The sequence below is a fragment of the Hyaena hyaena genome, unplaced genomic scaffold (genome assembly GCF_003009895.1).
Source record: "Hyaena hyaena isolate Hyena2069 unplaced genomic scaffold, ASM300989v1 scaffold_521, whole genome shotgun sequence".
NCBI classification, from domain to species: domain Eukaryota; kingdom Metazoa; phylum Chordata; class Mammalia; order Carnivora; family Hyaenidae; genus Hyaena; species Hyaena hyaena.
In genome coordinates this window covers 171,043-189,342 of record NW_024081153.1, presented here as the reverse complement: position 1 = coordinate 189,342, position 18,300 = coordinate 171,043, and the positions used below count along the sequence as shown (strand labels likewise).

General features: G+C 37.6%; 1 protein-coding gene and 1 pseudogene across 1 annotated transcript in view; both read left to right on the top strand.

Annotated features, from left to right (window-relative positions):
- TM2D1 (TM2 domain containing 1) overlaps window positions 1–16,530 on the top strand; it is a 51,613-nt gene extending 35,083 nt beyond the window's left edge. Inside the window, exons 6-7 of the mRNA XM_039255292.1 lie at window positions 13,931–14,060; window positions 16,215–16,530. Coding sequence (XP_039111223.1) covers window positions 13,931–14,041 — 111 coding nt within the window. The 3' untranslated portion in view covers window positions 14,042–14,060; window positions 16,215–16,530. The remainder of the gene's footprint in view (window positions 1–13,930; window positions 14,061–16,214) is intronic.
- LOC120247422 lies at window positions 6,515–6,827 on the top strand (annotated as a pseudogene).
- Window positions 16,531–18,300: the final 1,770 nt, after the last annotated feature.

Sequence of the window (18,300 nt, the reverse complement as noted above, 5' to 3'; positions counted from 1 at the left end):
CAAGTGTTCTACCAGTTAGTAATTCTAAAAGACATAAGAACTTCATTAAAAAAAGATTCGGTGCTCAAATATGATTTGTATATGTGAATTCAGCTGAGCTTTCTCTACTGGATAACTTCTGAGAATCTTTATAATTTGTATTATGAATCTCTTATAGGGATTAAGATTATTTCTCAGATCTATTATTTCTTTTCCTGATGGTCACAGCCACGTTGTCATTTACTATAATAGAATATTGATGGAGATCTGATATTTGCATATGAACATATAGAGAAAACAATATTTTCTTTCTTTTTTTTTTTTTAATGGACAGACACTCTATATTAGTATGCTCTTGGTTGTAAATTACAGAAATTGAAATCCACCTAATTTAAGCCAGAAAGAAAAAAAGCAGTGTCTGGGCGCTCTATAGAAAAGCTAGGAGTGGGTTGGTTTGGGGCAAGACTAAATCCATAGGATCAAATGATGCACTCTCCTGATTCTCACCTCTGCTTCTCTGTGGTAACCTCATTTTCTCCTGCTGATGTGGAGGCAGGCAAGTTTGTGAAATGCTATCCTTTAGCATTTGAAAGGGCCACCAGATGTTTTACATTAAATTACACTGAACTGGTGGTGGTTAGCTCATGAGGATTCTTAGATTAGAGAAGGAGATAAATTTATCACAACAAATGTCACAAAACAGCATTTCTGTAAGCATTTATGGAGCACCTAATGTCTTTAGCAAGTATGTCAGTATGTATGTAGATCATCATCAGTTTTGGTCTTCTTTCTTATACAATATTTCCACTTCTCAATTCTGTCTGCTTCATGTTAATCCGTATGTTTTAAAAGAAAGTCAAAATCCAGGAGATTTGGTAGCATACTGCGAGGAGGGTACCATACTGTGAGGAGGAGGCAGCATATGGACCAATAAGATACCAGAATTAAACAAGGAAAATATTTGGTTTTAAAGTTGGAATTTTCCTGTCTTTATTCATAAACATATGCCTAACCAAATATCCTGCCTTCTCTGACTGTGGGACAGGCAAGCAGGCATGAAGAGGCTAAGGTACTTGTGCACATATGCTTGGAAATGGATTTCTCACTTCAAATGAGGATCCAAGGAACTTAATGTATTATTGGGATTCTTTAAGATATCCATAATTCAATGTCTTTGAAACCCATTTAGTTAATATTTTCACACTAGGTCCTTTCTTTGGTGATATCATTGCTTTATAGCTTTATTTATTTCAAATTATGGAGCTTTTTTGATTCAGCTACTGCTTTCTGGTAGATGAATGCCTAAACTTTTGAGAACAAATAGTTTGTTTCTTAAAGATCTTGAATTGAAACTATCACATTAAGGAATATTGAGGCAGAATTAGAGTGTTTGAATTCCTGCAGTAAATTTCCCCAAGTAATACGTGTTAATAGGTATTTCCGCTTTAGCTTTAGACTGCTTTCAGATTGGAGAAAATATAAGTTTTCAAATGTAGCCAAAATAGGTGTAGCCTTATTCTACATGACATTTAATATACTTAACATGTGATGTTGACTGCTTTAGATTTTAAGGATTATTTTTTCAGCAAATCACATGTTTTTAGTATAAATATTACAAACTATGTTAATGTTTTGGTCCCAAATATATTTTTTCCAATTTCTCATAGACCTTTTACATTTGTCCATCATCTTTTTGTTTATTCTCCTTTCTCATTCTCTCCATTCTGTTTTTTTTTTTCTTTTTGCCATTAAATATTGTTCCCCAGTGAATAGCAATGTTTTTCTATTGGGCTGTGATCCCAGAAACATATTGTGCATGAACTCAAGACCTATAAAAACATACTTGTTTCACAGTGTTTATAACAAAAATCTAGAAAAATCCTCTTTAAAAAAAATAGGTCTAGTTATTTCTTCTTTAAACCAAAATAATATAAAGAATAATATACGGATTGCTAAAGTAAGCTTTACATGTCACTATATTTACTGAAAATACTTTAATGAGTTTATATCTATTTAATAAACTTTTGAAGTTTCTTCTTTTTTTGTTCTTAAAATGTATGGAAATGGCAGTACAAGTTAATAGTATGAAACAATACATAGAATTAATTCAGCTCTTTTGTGCATTCAGCAAAAATCTGAATCAGTGATATGTGTGTAGCATACAGTCTTTCAGTTATATGTAGCTTTTGTATATAATTACAATATATATATTCATAAGGCAGTTCTGAGGATTTTAAAATAAACATTCTTTTGTGCTTATATATTTTTATATTTATGTCATGATGGATAGATTAGGCATTTAAATTTTTTATCAGAAAAAATATGAGAATATTTTGATTTCATTTAAACTTCTTACTTACACAATCTGGACTTTTTTAACGATACCAAAACCACTGATGTGACTGTGCCAAACAAAAAGAAAAGAAATATTTCCTCTGTTAAGTAGAGACAAGATGGCCACAAATCAAAAAGATGAAGATGGTTAGAGGGAAAATGGAAATATGAGTTGGAATGTAGAAAGTTGTTGGAAGAAAGTACGTCAGGGTGCTTTGTGACAATTTAAAAAAAATGTATGCATCACAGAAGAAATTACTTTCATTTTTATTCCTATTAGCATTACAGAGTAGATCTCCTTAAGGGACTAATAAACTATATAAGTAAAAGAAATTCACAAAAGCAGCATAATTTCAAGACATTAATGAATTTTAAAAATTTATAAAAATTTATAAAATATCTCATTAGTTTGGCATTTAATATAGATTATTTTAGCACTGCATTATATATTGTTTCTGTGTTATTTTTTTAACTTTCAGGTACCAGGTTTGACTTTGTACTCATAAATTTCTTTAGGAACAAAAAAGAGTTTTGGGGGCACTGGGGTGGCTCAGTCTGTTAAGTGTCCAACTTCAGCTTAGGTCATGACCTCGCAGTTTGTGAGTTCAAGCCTGGCATCTGGCTCTGCACTGACAGTGCGGAACCTGCTTCAGATTCTCTCTCTCTCTCTGCACTTTATCCTCTACCCCAAAATAAATAAACATTAAAAAAAAAGTTTTTTAAATTCCCCTATGCCATCAGGAGTTTCGGCTGACTTGAACTGAATGCAGTGCACTCTGTGAAAAGTATGGCCACTTGCCAATTATGGGGAAAATGAGAAACTAAAAAAGATAGTTTTTAAAAGTGCTTGCTTTTCTTTAGGCCCTTAAAGCTCTAAATTTCCTAGTGTCACTTGAGAGGTGATAAATAAAAGTTGATACGATAAACTATAAATAGTAGGTTTTATGCTATCAATGAGAATGGGTTTACTGAGCACCAATTAGATATAATAAGTTCCTGCCCTAGAGAAACTGACACTCTATTCCAAAAGTGGTCTGATAATAAGATTCCACTTATCAGAAATAAAATATTTCCTTGAGAACTTCAGGCTTAAAATAAAAATGAGTTATCTTGATTTTATCTTGTTTAAATTCTTGGAATTTTACTAAAAATTTTAAAAGCCTACGCTTTTCAGTCTAGAACATAAGCAAGGCTTAAGTTGTAGGTTCACTTCTCTGTAAACCAGTTTGTTTTTTCCAAGGCCTAGCCTACATTCTTGCCCTGTGACACACATACTATTGATCAAAAAGACTAACTGTGTAATCAGCCTAAATCTGTTACCAGTACTGGAAAAGTGGATCAAAGTCCTTGATAGTTCGCTAGATGTTGGACAGCAATATATAAGAACCAGCAGACATTTTATAGATCTCAGTTCTTTCAAATAGCTCTCTGTATTATTTATTTAACCCTGGTGTGATTTATTGGGGAAATAAACTAGAAAACTGAGGAGACTAATAATTTGTGTAGCCTCCGCTCTGTCATGTGACCTTAACTAGGTAGATTTCACTGAGTTCACTTATCAGGTGGGCAGATTTTTATTTAGCGAATTAAAGGAATGTTCAAAAAATAGAGTATCTTAAACTGTTTTTGAGAATAGTCCCCAAGCTGTGTTTTTCTCGGGAGATATAATGTATGAATCTTACTCATTTCTTGAGGAGTGATATTGATTTTGGTCATTAAGGATTTATATTAACAAGTCTTTAAATCAGATGCAGTGAAGAGGTCTGAATGTATAACTTCTGGCACTATGTAGGAATTTTGGTGCTTAATTTATTATTTAATTTGTTGGTGCTTAATTTATTATTTAAATGTTTATTTTTAATTTTTGAGAGAGAGGGAGTTTACATGAGCAGAAGTGGGCCAGAGAGAGAGGAACAGAGGATCCCAAGTGGGCTCTGTGCTGAGAGCAGAGAGCCCGATGTGGGGCTGGAACCCACTAACCTTGAGGACATGACCTTAGTCAAAGTCAGAAGCTTAACAGACTGAGCCACCCAGGTGCTTAATTTAAATGTGACTAATCAGATGGTTTTAATGGCTTCATATTAAAATTAACCACACACAAATCAGCCATGGACACAGAAATGTAATTTGACTTTTATATACATGTATTTTTTTTGGAGAACTAGAATGGACACAGGTTGCATCATGGTCCTATAATTGCAGACAGTTGGGTCATTTTACTTTTTTCACCAGGTTAGTAGGTCTTTAGGAGATGATCTGATCTTGCCAGTATTCTTAATTGGATTCTTAATATGGAGAAACTCCTCTAAGTGCATAATGTAGAAAAACGGTGCATTGATAGAGTTGAATAAAGTGTTCTTAGTTTTTTCCTTTCCTTCCTTAATTCCTGTATAACATTTAAATTTGTAAGATAATTTAAGTTATCTAAGCCAGTATGACTTTGTTCACAGTGCAAAGCCATTATATGTGGGGGCATAGATAACTATTGCTGAAGTTTAGGTATTGGAGTACTTATGGGTAACCACAATTTTTCTTGAATTAATTTATTTTTATTCAAATGTTACCTAAATATGCTCAAACAAAATACATTTTCCACTAACAAAAGCAAAAGTTTATGAACGAAACTACAACATTAATAAAGTTCAAATAAAGTAAACTCTTTTCTGGTTTGGTAAAAATGAAATACATATATAATATAAAATATGCCACTTTAACCTTTTTTTAAGTTATACAGTTCAATGGCATTAACTACATTCAGAATGTTGTACAACTGTCACCACGATCTATTTCCACAACGTTTTCATCACCTGAAATGGAAACACTGTACCCATTAAACAATAACTCCCCATTTCCCACTCTCCTAGTCCCTGGTAACCTCCAATCTACTTTTTCCTGTACAAATTTGCCTATTCTAGATATTTCGTGTAAGTGGAATCATAATTTGTCCTTCTACGTCTGGCTTATTTTACTTTAAATCATGTTTTCAGGGTTCATTGGTAATGTGGCATGTATTGGAATTTCATTCCCTTTTATGGCTATAGAATATTCCATTGTATGTATATACTACGTTTTGTTTATCCATTCATCTGTTGATGGACACTTGGGTTGTTTCCCCATTTGGGCTACTGTGAATCATTTTTGCTATGAATATTTGTGTGCAAGTATCTATTTTGTTAATGTTTTTTAAATTTACTCCTGAGACAGAGAGAGCGTGAGCAGGGGAGGCTCAGAGAGAGAGGGAGGCACAGAATCCATAATAGGCTCCAGGCTCCGAGCTGGCTGTCAGCACAGAGCCTGACGTGGGGCTCGAACCCACAAACTGAGATCATGACTTGAGCCGAAGTCGGACGCTTAACCGACTGAGCCACCCAGGCGCCCCCAAGTATCTATTTAAGCCCCTGTTCAGTTCTTTTGGGGGTATACCTAGGAGAAGATGAGCTTTTATATTAAAGCTAATTGAGGAGAATATCTTCATGACCTTAGAATAGTTAAATTAGATCCTCAAAACCTAAATCATAAAGGAAAAAATTATTTAATTTGATTACCTTAAAATTAAGAAATTCTGTTTTAAAAAGGATGTCATGGACATAGACCAAGTTAACACTTAATAGACTGAATAAAAAGGATACTAGCAACAGGAATTGATATGTGGAATATACAAATAATTTCTGTAAACCACAAGAAAAGACATGGATCCTGATAGTTAAATGAGTGCAGTAAACTAATAGGTGATTCATAGAATCACCTGAATGACTAATATGTAAAAAAATACTTCTGGGCATTTACTCTAAAAAATTTGTATTGCTTACACAAGAGGACATGAGCAAAGATGTCTCTTGTAGCCTGTTTGTGGGAGCAGGAAGTTGGAATGAACCTGGATGTACAGTAATATGAGAATGGATGCATTCTCTAATGTTAGGCAGCAATTACAAGCACTTCCCTAGGTGTGCGTACGCTATATGGAAATGTCTTACTATTATAGTATACTATGAAAATAGTTTAAAACTGAACAAGATCAACAACAATATTTGGATAAATTAAAAAAGCATATTCAAAAAACGTGTTTAAAAAAATAAATACGTATCCAGCACATATACCAAATTAAGTGTATGCTCATTATTTGTGTGGGTAGTTGTATGAGCGGGAATTAGAGAGAATTAGAATGGAGATTAGAAGGCCATTCCTGTAATGGCTGCTTCCAGGAAGGCTCTGTCACGTGGAACCTCTTAGCCTCAGCATCCGGAACTCCAGGAAGGGAATATTTCGAATCAGATAGGATTATACATAAATACTTTCTTTGAAACTTTCTGCCCTCAAGATCCAGATACCTGAAGATCCCAACATCATGGCTTCAATTTCAGCACAGTTGTTCTTGGTCCTCATTTCACTGCTTTTGGTGCTGCCTGTTGTTGAAGCAGTAGAAGCTGGAGATGCAATCACTCTCTTGTTAGGTGTGGCTCTCAGCATTACAGGCATTGGGGGTTCATGCACGAAAGAGAAGTTGACAAATGTGATTTTGATGGGCCTTCCAAATCAGACCTTGCCCAGAAAACCTTTGTGAATTATTGAGGTTAAAAACTGATCTTTAGTGTCTGAAAGTTCACAAGAAATAGGATATTTTCACATTCTTGTCTCCCTGTAAATGGGAACAAACTGATATATGTTAAATGGGGGAAAAAAAGTTTACACAACAAAAAATGTGCTGAAAAAAAAACAGTGTATAATTCATATGTATTAGTTAGAAACAGGCTCAAAGAAGTCAGATGACTGAAATTTACATATTATTTCAAAGTTTTGGAATTCTCAAAGCGCATGAAATAGGAAGGAAACCCTTATCCAGAATCCTAGGGAATTACCACTGCCTCCTGCATCACTGAGGAGTCTTTTCTCCATATTTTTATTAGATTTTTGTTTTGTTATATCCTAAGTTAATATTGTACTTAGATATCAAATATATTCAGAAATTAAAATTTTTATTTCTTTGGTTGGGGGGAGGTAACAAAAATATATTCAGTGCATCTAATGTTAAAATGGAGAAAATATATAATGTAAAAAAATACTTTATATGGACATTTAAATGGAGAAGAGATTTAATTTAAAAAAAAAAAAACCCTCTATATTAACTGAGTAACATCTCCATGGTGGGAAGTACTATATTAAATATAAACCCATTATGTTGTAAAAAACAAACAAACAAACAAAAAAAAGAATGGAGATTAGAAGAAAAGAACAAAAAAAGACAGGGAATTTGGTGGCCACTTAACATTCTTAACTTTAATATGTATTTCTCGGTTTCCTGATCTATTCTTGTTGCTATAGACTTTGCACCTATAGAAAAGCTTATCGTTTTAAGTAAATAATTCAAGATTTTTTTTTCCACTTAAGCTACAAATAAAATCTCATGGTGAAGACAATCAGAAATGAATTAAAGAAGAAATCAAATTCCACCCAATTCCTCCAAACCTCCTCCGTTTCCACAGAAGTAGGATGTGGTAGGACAAAAGATACCCATGTTAAGTCCCCAGAACCTGGGAAGATTACCTTATTTGGAAACAGAGCCTTTGCACGTGTGATTAAGTTAAGGCTCTTGATATGAAGAGATCATCTTGGATTATCTATGTAGGTCTTAAATCCGTGACAGGTGTCCTTATAGGAGACAGAAGGGGAAAGACAGACACAGAAAAGAAGGCATTGTAAAGACAAAGTCAGAGACTGGAGTGATATGGCCAAAGCCCCAGAATGCTGAGCAGTGCTGATTGCTGTCACAAGCTAGAAGAGGCTGTGAGAGGGTCCTCTCTAGAGTCTTTGTAGGGCATGAGGCTGGTGGAGATGCCCTGACTTTAGATTTCTGGCCTTAGATCTGTGAGAGTGTGAATTTCTATTGTTTTAATCCACGAAGGATTGTGGTAACTTGTTACAGTAACCCCAGGAAACTAATATAGAGGGATTTGGTGTGGCTTTCTTGTGGTTTTAAGGCTTCTCACCAAGAGACATTGATGCCCATTGTACAAAACAGCTTTCCACAGTGTAGTGGGCCTCCTGTTTCTCCCCTTGGAAGATGAAAACTTGTAGCAGCCTCCATTAATTGGACCCATAGATTTCAGAAATCTGCTCCAGTTTATCAAATGGAAATACATCATGGTATAGAATTTGGCTTCAGGCTATTTCTTTTTTTTTTTTTTTTTTTTAGATTTTTTAATGTTTATTTATTTTTTAAGAGACAGAGACAGATCATGAGCAGGGGAGAAGGAGACCCAGAATCCAAAGCAGGTTCCAGGCTCTGAGCTGTCAGCACAGAGCTCGATGTGAGGCTTGAACTCATGAACAGCAAGATCATAACCTGAGGCGGAGTCAGACACTCAACTGACTGATCCACCGGTTTCAGGCTTTTTCTTAGTAGAGAAACAGATTTATAATTTTAGGTTTTATACTGTGTTGTCCATGAACAAATGGACATAGGCAATTTAACTGAGTAAGAAAGTTCCCAGTATGGGATATTTTTAAAGACTTGTAATTTTATAATTAACAATTCAATAATATAATAAAGGAGTTTATAATTGGTACATATATTGTACATAAGTGTATATAAGATGCTTAAAAATAGATTTAATTTTTGATTTTGATGAGGAAATATGGATTTGAATAATTGATAATTTTACAGCAGATAGTTTTCTTAAAAATTAAGTAGGATAGGGGCGCCCGGGTGGCTTAGTCGGTTAAGCGTCTGACTTTCACCTAGGTCATGATCTCGCGGTTCGTGGGTCCGAGCCCCACATCGGGCTCTGTGCTGACTGCCAGCTCAGAGCCTGGAGCCTGTTTCAGAGTCTGTGATTCCCTCTCTCTCTGACCCTCCCCTGCTCACGCTGTTTCTCTCTCTCTCTCTCAGAAATAAATAAAACATTAAAAAAAAATTAAGTAGGATAAACAGTTTCTTCTTCGATGGGATAGTTCATAGAAAAGTATAACAACACCTTATAGGTGTGTTTATATTTAAACGTCATAGTCATACAAGGGGTAGAAATTATAAGGTATCATACAGATCAGCTTATTCTGTCCCTCTTTATATGGAAAACTGAGATCCAGAGAAGATTCATCCTACAGCCAGTTATTGACAGCTTTCTCTTTAAGTTTTCCTTTCCTCTAGTGCTTTCCCACAGTGACTTCATTTGGTTATTTTTGGGGCAGATCTTCCCATTTTTTTTAGCAGAGAATAGTCCTGTGCTTTGGTGATCTGGTAGTAGCATGTAGGAGGCACTGGAAACAAGTGCATTGTCAGGTGTTTTTGGCTACAAGTAACAGAACCTCAATTTAAATTCGCTTTAATAATATGATAATTGACTATATCATATACCGAGTCTAGAGATGAGGTAGTTTTAAAATTTATTAATTTTTAAAAAATACTTATTTTTGAGAGAGAGGGAGGTGGAAGAGAGAGAAACTGAAGTGAGTTCTGTGCTGATAGCAAAGAACCTGACATGAGGCTCGAACTCATGAATCATGAGATAATGACCTCAGCCAAAGTCATACATTCAACTGACTGAGCCACCCAGCTGCCCCAAGATTTAGAGCTAAAGGATATAATGAAGGACTGTCCCCTTTCTCTTTTCTTTCTTTGCTCCTATTTCTCCCTCTCTCCTTCCTTCTTTCTTTTTGACATGTTCAGGTCCTTTGGTTAGCGTCACTTCATTGTACAGTGATTTTCAAAGATAGAAAATAAATTGTTTCCTCTTACACATATCTTCTTAAGGGTGGCTATGCCAACAATGAACTTGTATGATAGGTGGCGGGCCAGAATTAGATTCCATGCCCAGGCTGAACCAGTCTCTGAAAGGAGGACCAGAATTACCTCAATAGAACTAGATGTTGAGGAGCCGAATTACATATTTGAATGGAGAGAAATGCTGTAATAAGATGACTAAGCTATGCAAAGTTCGATCATGTATTACCAGGTAATAAACGGTATCTTTTGGGGCTATTTTCTCTATAGAACAGAGGAAACAAAACAATAAACGTTATTATTTTTCTACATGTTAACTACTAACTTTACAAGATTGTAAAACATCTGGGTCCTAAGAGAAGTAACTGAGCCTCGGGTAGGCTTATTAGATGCATGCTATTAATAGATCACTTAATCATATATTTTCCTTATTTCCAGCTTTGAATACTTTTTTTTTTCGGCAGGGATAAATGTTGTTAGGGGAGATGGCAAAGGAAGAAAAAGAGAATGGGATAAAACGCGTGGTTCTAATCTATGCACATATTACAAACTAGGCAGTTTTTGGTCATGTGATTTGATTTATTTCTACAGGCTGGGCTTTACTTTTTCTTCGTTCCCCTCACTCAGTCTCAAGCCATGTTGTAACTCCTAGTCACCCGTTCTCTTTCTTAGCTTACTGCTCAGAGTAGTTTCCTCTGGGACCTTGGTCACTGAAACGGTTTAATTAAATTCTTAAATAACCTTCATAAATGTCAAGCCAAATGAATTTATTCTTTGGAAAGTAAGTCAGAGTTCATGACAGCACCTAGCATGGTATTTTGCACATAAGTTCTTTATAAATGTTATCTGAATATTACCGTTTATAGTTCACTAGTATAAGCTCTTTGTTGGCAGGGACTGTATCTTATTCACGATTGTGTGTAGAATTCCTAGCACAGTGCCTGGAGTGTTGTAGCAATTCAGTATTTGTTGAATAGTTTTAAAAGCCAAACTTACTATAAAAATGAAGCATGCTCTCTAGCAATGTTCTTCAAACTCTGGTTGTATAACCCGGAAAGATTTTTTTTTTTTTAATCCCTACCCTCCACACGTTTTTAAGTTGACATTTAAGTTTTACATCATAAGTTTAAATAGTTGCAAAGGATGTACTTTCTGGTTTCCAAATATTTACATATTTAAGTAAAACTGTTAACATCAATTTAAAAATGTATCCAACAGAATATAAATACCATAGAATTTTAAATATCATTCATTTAAAGAAGACATGAATGAAACCTTCACTAACCATTGTAATTTTTAGATAGTTTCTTTTTCTCCTTGAATTTTTAAAGTTTATATTAAAAAATATTTTTAGGTGCGCCTGGGTGGCTTAGTCAGTTAAGCGTCTGACTTTCGCTTAGGTCATGATCTCGCGGTTCGCAGGTTCGAGCCCCGCATCGGGCTCTGTGCTGATTGCCAGCTCAGAGCCTGGAGCCTGTTTCAGTCTGTGACTCCCTCTCTCTCTGACCCTCCCCTGCTCACACTGTGTCTCTCTCTGTCTCCCTTAAGAAATAAATAAAACATTTAAAAAAAATTTTTTTTAATGTTTATTGTTGAGAGAGAGAGAGCGCGTGTGTGAGTTAGGGAGGGGCAGAGAGAGAGGGAGACCCAGAATCCAAAGCAGGCTCCAAGTTCTGAGGTGTTAGCACAGAGCCCAATGAGGGCTCAAACTCACAAACTGTGAGGTCGTGACCTGAGCTGAAGTCTGACACTTAACTGACTGAGCCATCCAGGTGCCCTAGTTTATTTATTTTTTGAGAGAGAGAGTGTGTGCCTGCTCACGTGAATGGGATGGGGCAGACAGAGAGAGGGAGACAGGATCTGAAGCAGTCTCTGAGCTAACAGTAGAGAGTCCCACGCTGGACTTGAGATCATGACCCAGGCCAATGTTGGATGCTTAACCAATTGAACCATACAGGTGCCCCTCTCCTTGAGTTTTTATTTCTAGTTCCATTCTCCCACAGAATTTTATCCTAATGTAATATATTTTTATGCTTGAAAAATCTTCTGAGCATTTTCATGGTCACGATTTTCATGATTCATTAAAATATTTAAAAATTTTTCTGTAATTACTGGATTGTTGTCTGGTTGTTGTTGTTGTTTTTTTAAACATTTATTTACTTTTGAGAGACAGAGACAGAGTATGAGCAGGGAGGGTTAAGAGAGGGAGACACAAAATTCGAAGCAGGCTCCAGGCTCTGAGCTGTCAGCACAGATCCCAACATGGGACTTGAACTCACAAACCACGAGATTATGACCTGAGCCGAAGTCGGACGCTTAACCGACTGAGCCACCAAGCACCCCTGGATCATTGTCATTATAATTGTGATACACTATCAGAACAGCATAAACATATTACAAGTCTTAGCAAATTATTTTTTTTAAGAGAGCGAGTGTGCAGACACGTGTGCAAGTGTGGCAGAGGGAGAGAGAGAGAGACTCTCAAGCAGGCTCCATACTCAGCACTGAGCCCCACATAGGGCTCAATCCCACCACCCTGGGATCATGACCAGAGCTGAAATCAAGAGTCAGATACTCGACTGAGCCATCCAGGTGCCCCTTAGCAAATTATAAGCAAAAAAAAGTTAAAGTTAAATATTACTGGGAATACATCTTTTGAACAAGATGAGGCAGATTATAGTTTTGGACTCTTGACTTTTTTTTGTTTTAGACTCTTGATTAGAGGTTTCCTAAAGTCCAGTATTTTGCATGATCTCTTTGTTGGGCACAGCAGAGGCAGCATCCCATCCGGAGAATCAGGTGTGCTCTGATAGCAGGTGCGGTTTAATGTGTTCATAGAGAAGGGACCTTGGGGAGGGGGAGGGGTGGCAAATCAGCATGACATCTCCACCTGGCTTGGTATCAAGCAGGTCAGTTTTACAAAGAGTAGGGGAATTAAGGGTCTCAAACTTGATTCCCTTAAAACCATCTGGGCCCACATCTACCTTTGTAAGTTTATGTATTCCTTTGTTTTCTTTTAATGTTTATTTATTTTTCAAGGAGAGAGATACAGAGTGTGAGTGGGGGAGGGGTGGAGAGAGAGGGAGGCACAGAATCTGAAGCAGGTTCCAGGCTCCAAGCTGTCAGCACAGAGCCCCATGCGGGGCTTGAGCTCACAAACCACGAGATCATGACCTGAGCCGAAGTCAGATGCTTAACCAACTGAGCCCCCCAGGCGCCCCTGTCTTCATATATTCCTAAGGCCACTGTTTAAAGATTGCTACCATAAGGGATATTTGGAGAGATTATGGGAACTGGATCGTCAGAAATGTGATTAAGTGGACAAGATGACTGGAATGAGCATGTGTGTTTTTGTTTTTGTTTTTTTATCTACCTTTTCCATTCCGTGTGGTTCTGGAAAGATTGTCATTCACACTACCTAACCTCTTACAGGGAGCCTGGCCTAGGCAGTCGTATTAATCTTATTCCCTTGGCTATAGTAATTTGTCCAGCAATAGGTGTAAAAAACAAACAGATCAAAGCCCTTCCCTGGAATTGGTATATGAATGCTGAGGAAGAAGATTTTACTTTCTTTCTATTGGGAGCTGCTGGCAGCCAGATGGGAGTGCCTCTGCAGAATGAAGGCGAGGGTTGCACAATGGCAGAGAGGCCAAATCCAGAGCCTCAGGGGGCCCTGAGTTTCAGTCCTTGAAGCCTTGGTTCCTGTAGCTCTTTTGATCCTGTGAACTTCCCCAGTATCCTTTCCAGCTGCATGAGCCACTGAGTTACGTTATTTGCTTAAATTAGTTTAAGTGTATTTTGGTGCTACTGAAATAATGCAGTAGCCACCAAGGAAAGTAAACACAAGTATTGTGAACATATCTTTTGTACAATGGTAATTTTGAAAATTTTCTCTTCTAGATTGTTGGACCTTCAGATGGAAGTAGTTACATTATAGATTATTATGGAACCAGACTTACAAGACTGAGTATTACCAACGAGACATTCAGAAAAACACAGCTATATCCATAAATATTTTTTAAAAGAAACAGTAAGTGATATACATGTATAATCTTTATGAGAGTGTATCATCTGTTTAAAACTATGAAAATTGGAGAACCGTAGGAAATTTAAGGAAATCATCTAATGCTATAAAGCTCTCATTTTGCTTATCTGGAAACACAGGTCTCCGTTTGCCTGTAACATCCCTAGTCTTTTGTAAAGCTTTTTTATGTGCACTCATTGTTCCTGCAGTTCCCGATTCAGTCTCTCTTGCTCTGCAGAGATTATGGCTGGAAGATGGAGTTCACAACAAAAAGATAACATCCAAGCAAAAAGATATTTCGCAGTATTATACGATGGTTCTGGAGAAAGCATGTGTTCTAGACAGTTCAGTACAGCATGTCCTTGCTGCTGGTCCCACTTTCCTGGGGTCAATGTGATCTTTCAACCTCTTTCTTCTTCCCTAAACCTGAAGCTTAATTGAGTCTCAACCCTGGATAAGTACTTACTCTAACCTAAAGTTTGGCCCTGCCCATGAGAATTATTAGTTGGCTACAGCTTTAAATAGGTAATACACCTGGGGTACCTGGGTGGCTCAGTCGGTTAAGCGTCCGACTTTGGCTCAGTCATGATCTCACGGCACATGAGTTCAAGCCCCACATTGGGCTCCGTGCTGACAGCTCACAGCCTGGACCCTGCTTCGGATTCTGTGTTTCCCTCTCTTTCTGACCCTCCCCCCTGCTCACACTCTGTCTCTCTTTCAAAAATAAATAAACATTTTTAAAAATTAAAAAAAATAGGTAATATACCTGGATAAGTAAGAGATATCACCAGTCTTCCTGGTTCGATTCCCTGGTTCTCTAGAACTCTGCTACTACAAGGTTTTTATTTCCAGGGCTGTACATTAGTCTGTTCTAATAAATAATCCTACAAGAATGCCGGGCTGTTCTCAGGGTTTTGGTAGACTATCAGGGAAATGATTCCCTAGCGTCGTCTCCTCTGCAGTGGTGAAGCCCTGTATAACATGTAGGGTGCAGGGTACTTCTTAGGTGATAGTCCACATTGAACCACCTGGCCGCTTTCAGAGAGAGACAGAAGGCCAGGTGTTCTGGCCACAGCTGTGGTCCTAGGGTTTTCAGTTGATTTGATCTCAGAGAGTGCTTCTAGGGACCAGGAAAGGAACAGACATTTATTTTCTATGCTGCAGAGCATAAATAGGATATATAGTATAATTTTTGCCACTAAGGTAGATTTTTTTTTCCTTTTCTCACAATAATATTATGAGATATGCTTTATAGTCAGTGTCATTAGAGTTGAACGGTGGTGCCAGACCCTGTCAGGATGGGAGGCATTTGTTCAACTGATTACCCAGAAAGTTTTTCAACATTGAAATGAAGCTTAGAGATCCATCTGCCTCTTCTTCTTTTTTTTTTTTTTTTAATGTTTTATTTATTTCTAGGAGAGAGAGAGACAGCGTGAGCAGGGGAGGGTCAGAGAGAGAGGGAATCACAGACTCTGAAACAGGCTTCAGGCTCTGAGCTGGCAGTCAGCACAGAGCCCGATGTAGGGCTCGAACCCACAAACTGCGAGATCATGACCTAAGCGAAAGTCGGATGCTTAACCGACTAAGCCACCTAGGCGCCCCTCCATCTGCCTCTTCTTGCCAGGGAGGGAGTGGAGCCCTGAGGACGTCAAGGCTAAGATAATCAGTACAGAACGGCCTCTAGAATGGTCTGTGCATCCCACAGGCTGCTGTGCGCCGCCCACCCCACCTCAGCCCCACCAACCGTGTCATATTGCAGGACGCGTCTTCATTTTGGAAACTGTTGCCCATACTCGATGAGAAGGGTTGCATGCTTTCACGTAGCCCTGTTTTCATACCGTACACTGTTGTGTCTCCTTCAAAGTATACAGATTGTTTTCAACGTGGAAAAATGAAGCAAATGCAATTTAGAAAGCGGTTTCATTCTCTATGGTCTATTATATCAACATTTAATTGGGATTCCAGACTCAGACTTGACATTTAAAACTTGAAGGGCTCATTGAGAAGGCAGATCTCTGCACTGTCATTCACATGATCTCCTACAGTAAATATGGCAATGCTCCAAGAGAAAGAAAAAGTGTCCCAAGTAAATGAAACATTAAAATGTGCACTGGACTCTTAAAATACTGTGTTTTAACATATTCCTTTTTTCTGTTTTAGGATTTGGGCTTCCTTGATTTTAACAGAGCACTCTTAGTATGTGGATTTCCAGATTTTAGTTTTTCTTCTCCACACATCACTTTATGGATTCTGTATAACTTTTTATTATTGTTCATATTTTCATTGTCTTGTTTTACTTAAAAGCCTATTATTCTGAGATTTATTTAATTGGACTTTTTTTGAGAGCTGTATGATAATAGAGTCTTTCTCTGGCTACTGTCTCTATGAGATAAATAGCTTATTACCCCGATATTCCAAAGGCAGGTTGCCACTTGTCATTTTTGCTTCTGAAAAATAAAAATATGACCTGTTCACATTTTTTAGCTCTTTATTATCAAGAGAACGTTACATGTTGAACGTAGCTGTCTTCTGCATTTTGATCCTTCAAAACAGTTAATCCATAGTGTGAACAAATCCCATTACCATATTGCCTGGGGCTGCGGTCGTGTATGAGAACCCACCTGTTTTCTGCGCCTTTCAGATCTGTCTCTGCCTGGGTATCCAGCGAGCAAAAGATCACTGGGGAGTCTGAAACCTTGAGGCAACACGGATACTTCTGGCGCTGATTCAGGCCTCTGAAGTGTGAACCTTTTCCTTTTAGCTTTGGGAGTGATGCACTAGTGTTTGGAAGACCAGCTGCTGACTCGTCTAGCTCAGTGCAGTTATATTTGAAGCCGGATAGACAAGGTGGGAACACCAAACAGATGATTAATGTCTTCCATCTGTTAGCGCTGCCAGGCAGATGCCGGCGCAAGTGCTGTACGTGGTGCACCAGCGTCTGAAGGAAGCGGCACCTGAATGCTGCCACGGCCTCCTCTTACCGTGCTTAGCACGGTTCTCAGAAGATGGAAATATTTGAAATGTTAGGTCCTCATAATACCACCGTGCTTTCTTCAGTAACAGGCATAACAGCTTCACAAACTTGAGTCCGGGCTCCTCAAGAGTAAACACCGTAATTTTTTTTTTAAGTCACTCTTCTTACTCAGAAGTATAGGGTCTAGTACAGTTAGCTTCATAACATGTTGTCACTCAGCAACAGTTTCTGCAGTTGGCGGGTGGTTATTAAGTATTGATATGTGAAGTGAATTTGGATCGACTCCTCACACACACAGGGAATGGTCTCTTTGATTTATTCATTGAAACACGGAGTGTCTACTACGTGGGAGGCTCTGTTCTAGATGCTAGGATGCAGCAGTGAACAAAATACAAACAAACATCCCTGCCCTTAAGGACCTTCCGTTCCCCTGGGATCTATTTTCACAGCGATATTATTTTGGGCTGCAGTTAAGCTAGCTGGTTAGATGCCCATTTTGTACTATTTCCTAGTTGCTTTTGGTTGCAGATAGTGCTTTGAAGTTTAACCTCAGGATCACCCAAGTCCAGATTTGAAGTCTACATTTTTACAGCCATGTAAGGTATGAGAAATTCCTGCGATCAAATCTTAAAAAGTCATCTTTTAAAAAAATTTTTTTTTTAATGTTTTATTTATTTCTGAGAGAGAGACAGGCAACATGAGCAGGGAAGCATCAGAGAAAGAGGGAGACACAGAATCTGAAACAGGCTCTGAGCTAGCTGGCAGCACAGAACCCTACCCGGGACTCAAACCCACAAACCGTGAGATCATGACCTGAGCCGAAGTCGGACACTTAACTGACTGAGCCACCCAGGCACCCCATTGAAAAGTCATCTTGATTCTTGTATAATTGTTCTAGTTGTTAACTTGGCCAGGGAAAAAGTCTGTTTCAAAGCAGGTGCTTCTCAAAGTGTTTATTCAAATAAGCTATACTCCAGAAGGGTTGTAGGTAAAACCTAGAAATAAAGTCCCTTCACAATGCATTCTTAAACCTGTAGACTTTATTTTCTTTATAATTTCCTAAAATTTATATGACAAGAACATCTCAGTTTTTCCATTTTGCTTAATTCCCTGTTGCCTAAAATATGTACTTCTGTAACAAATGGTTTTTCTGTGTCCTAGTATTTATTTTTTTTATGTGAATGCATTTATTTATTTATTTTTTATTTTTTTATTTATTTCTAAGAGAGAGAGAGAGAGAGACAGCGTGAGCAGGGGAGGATTAGAGAGAAA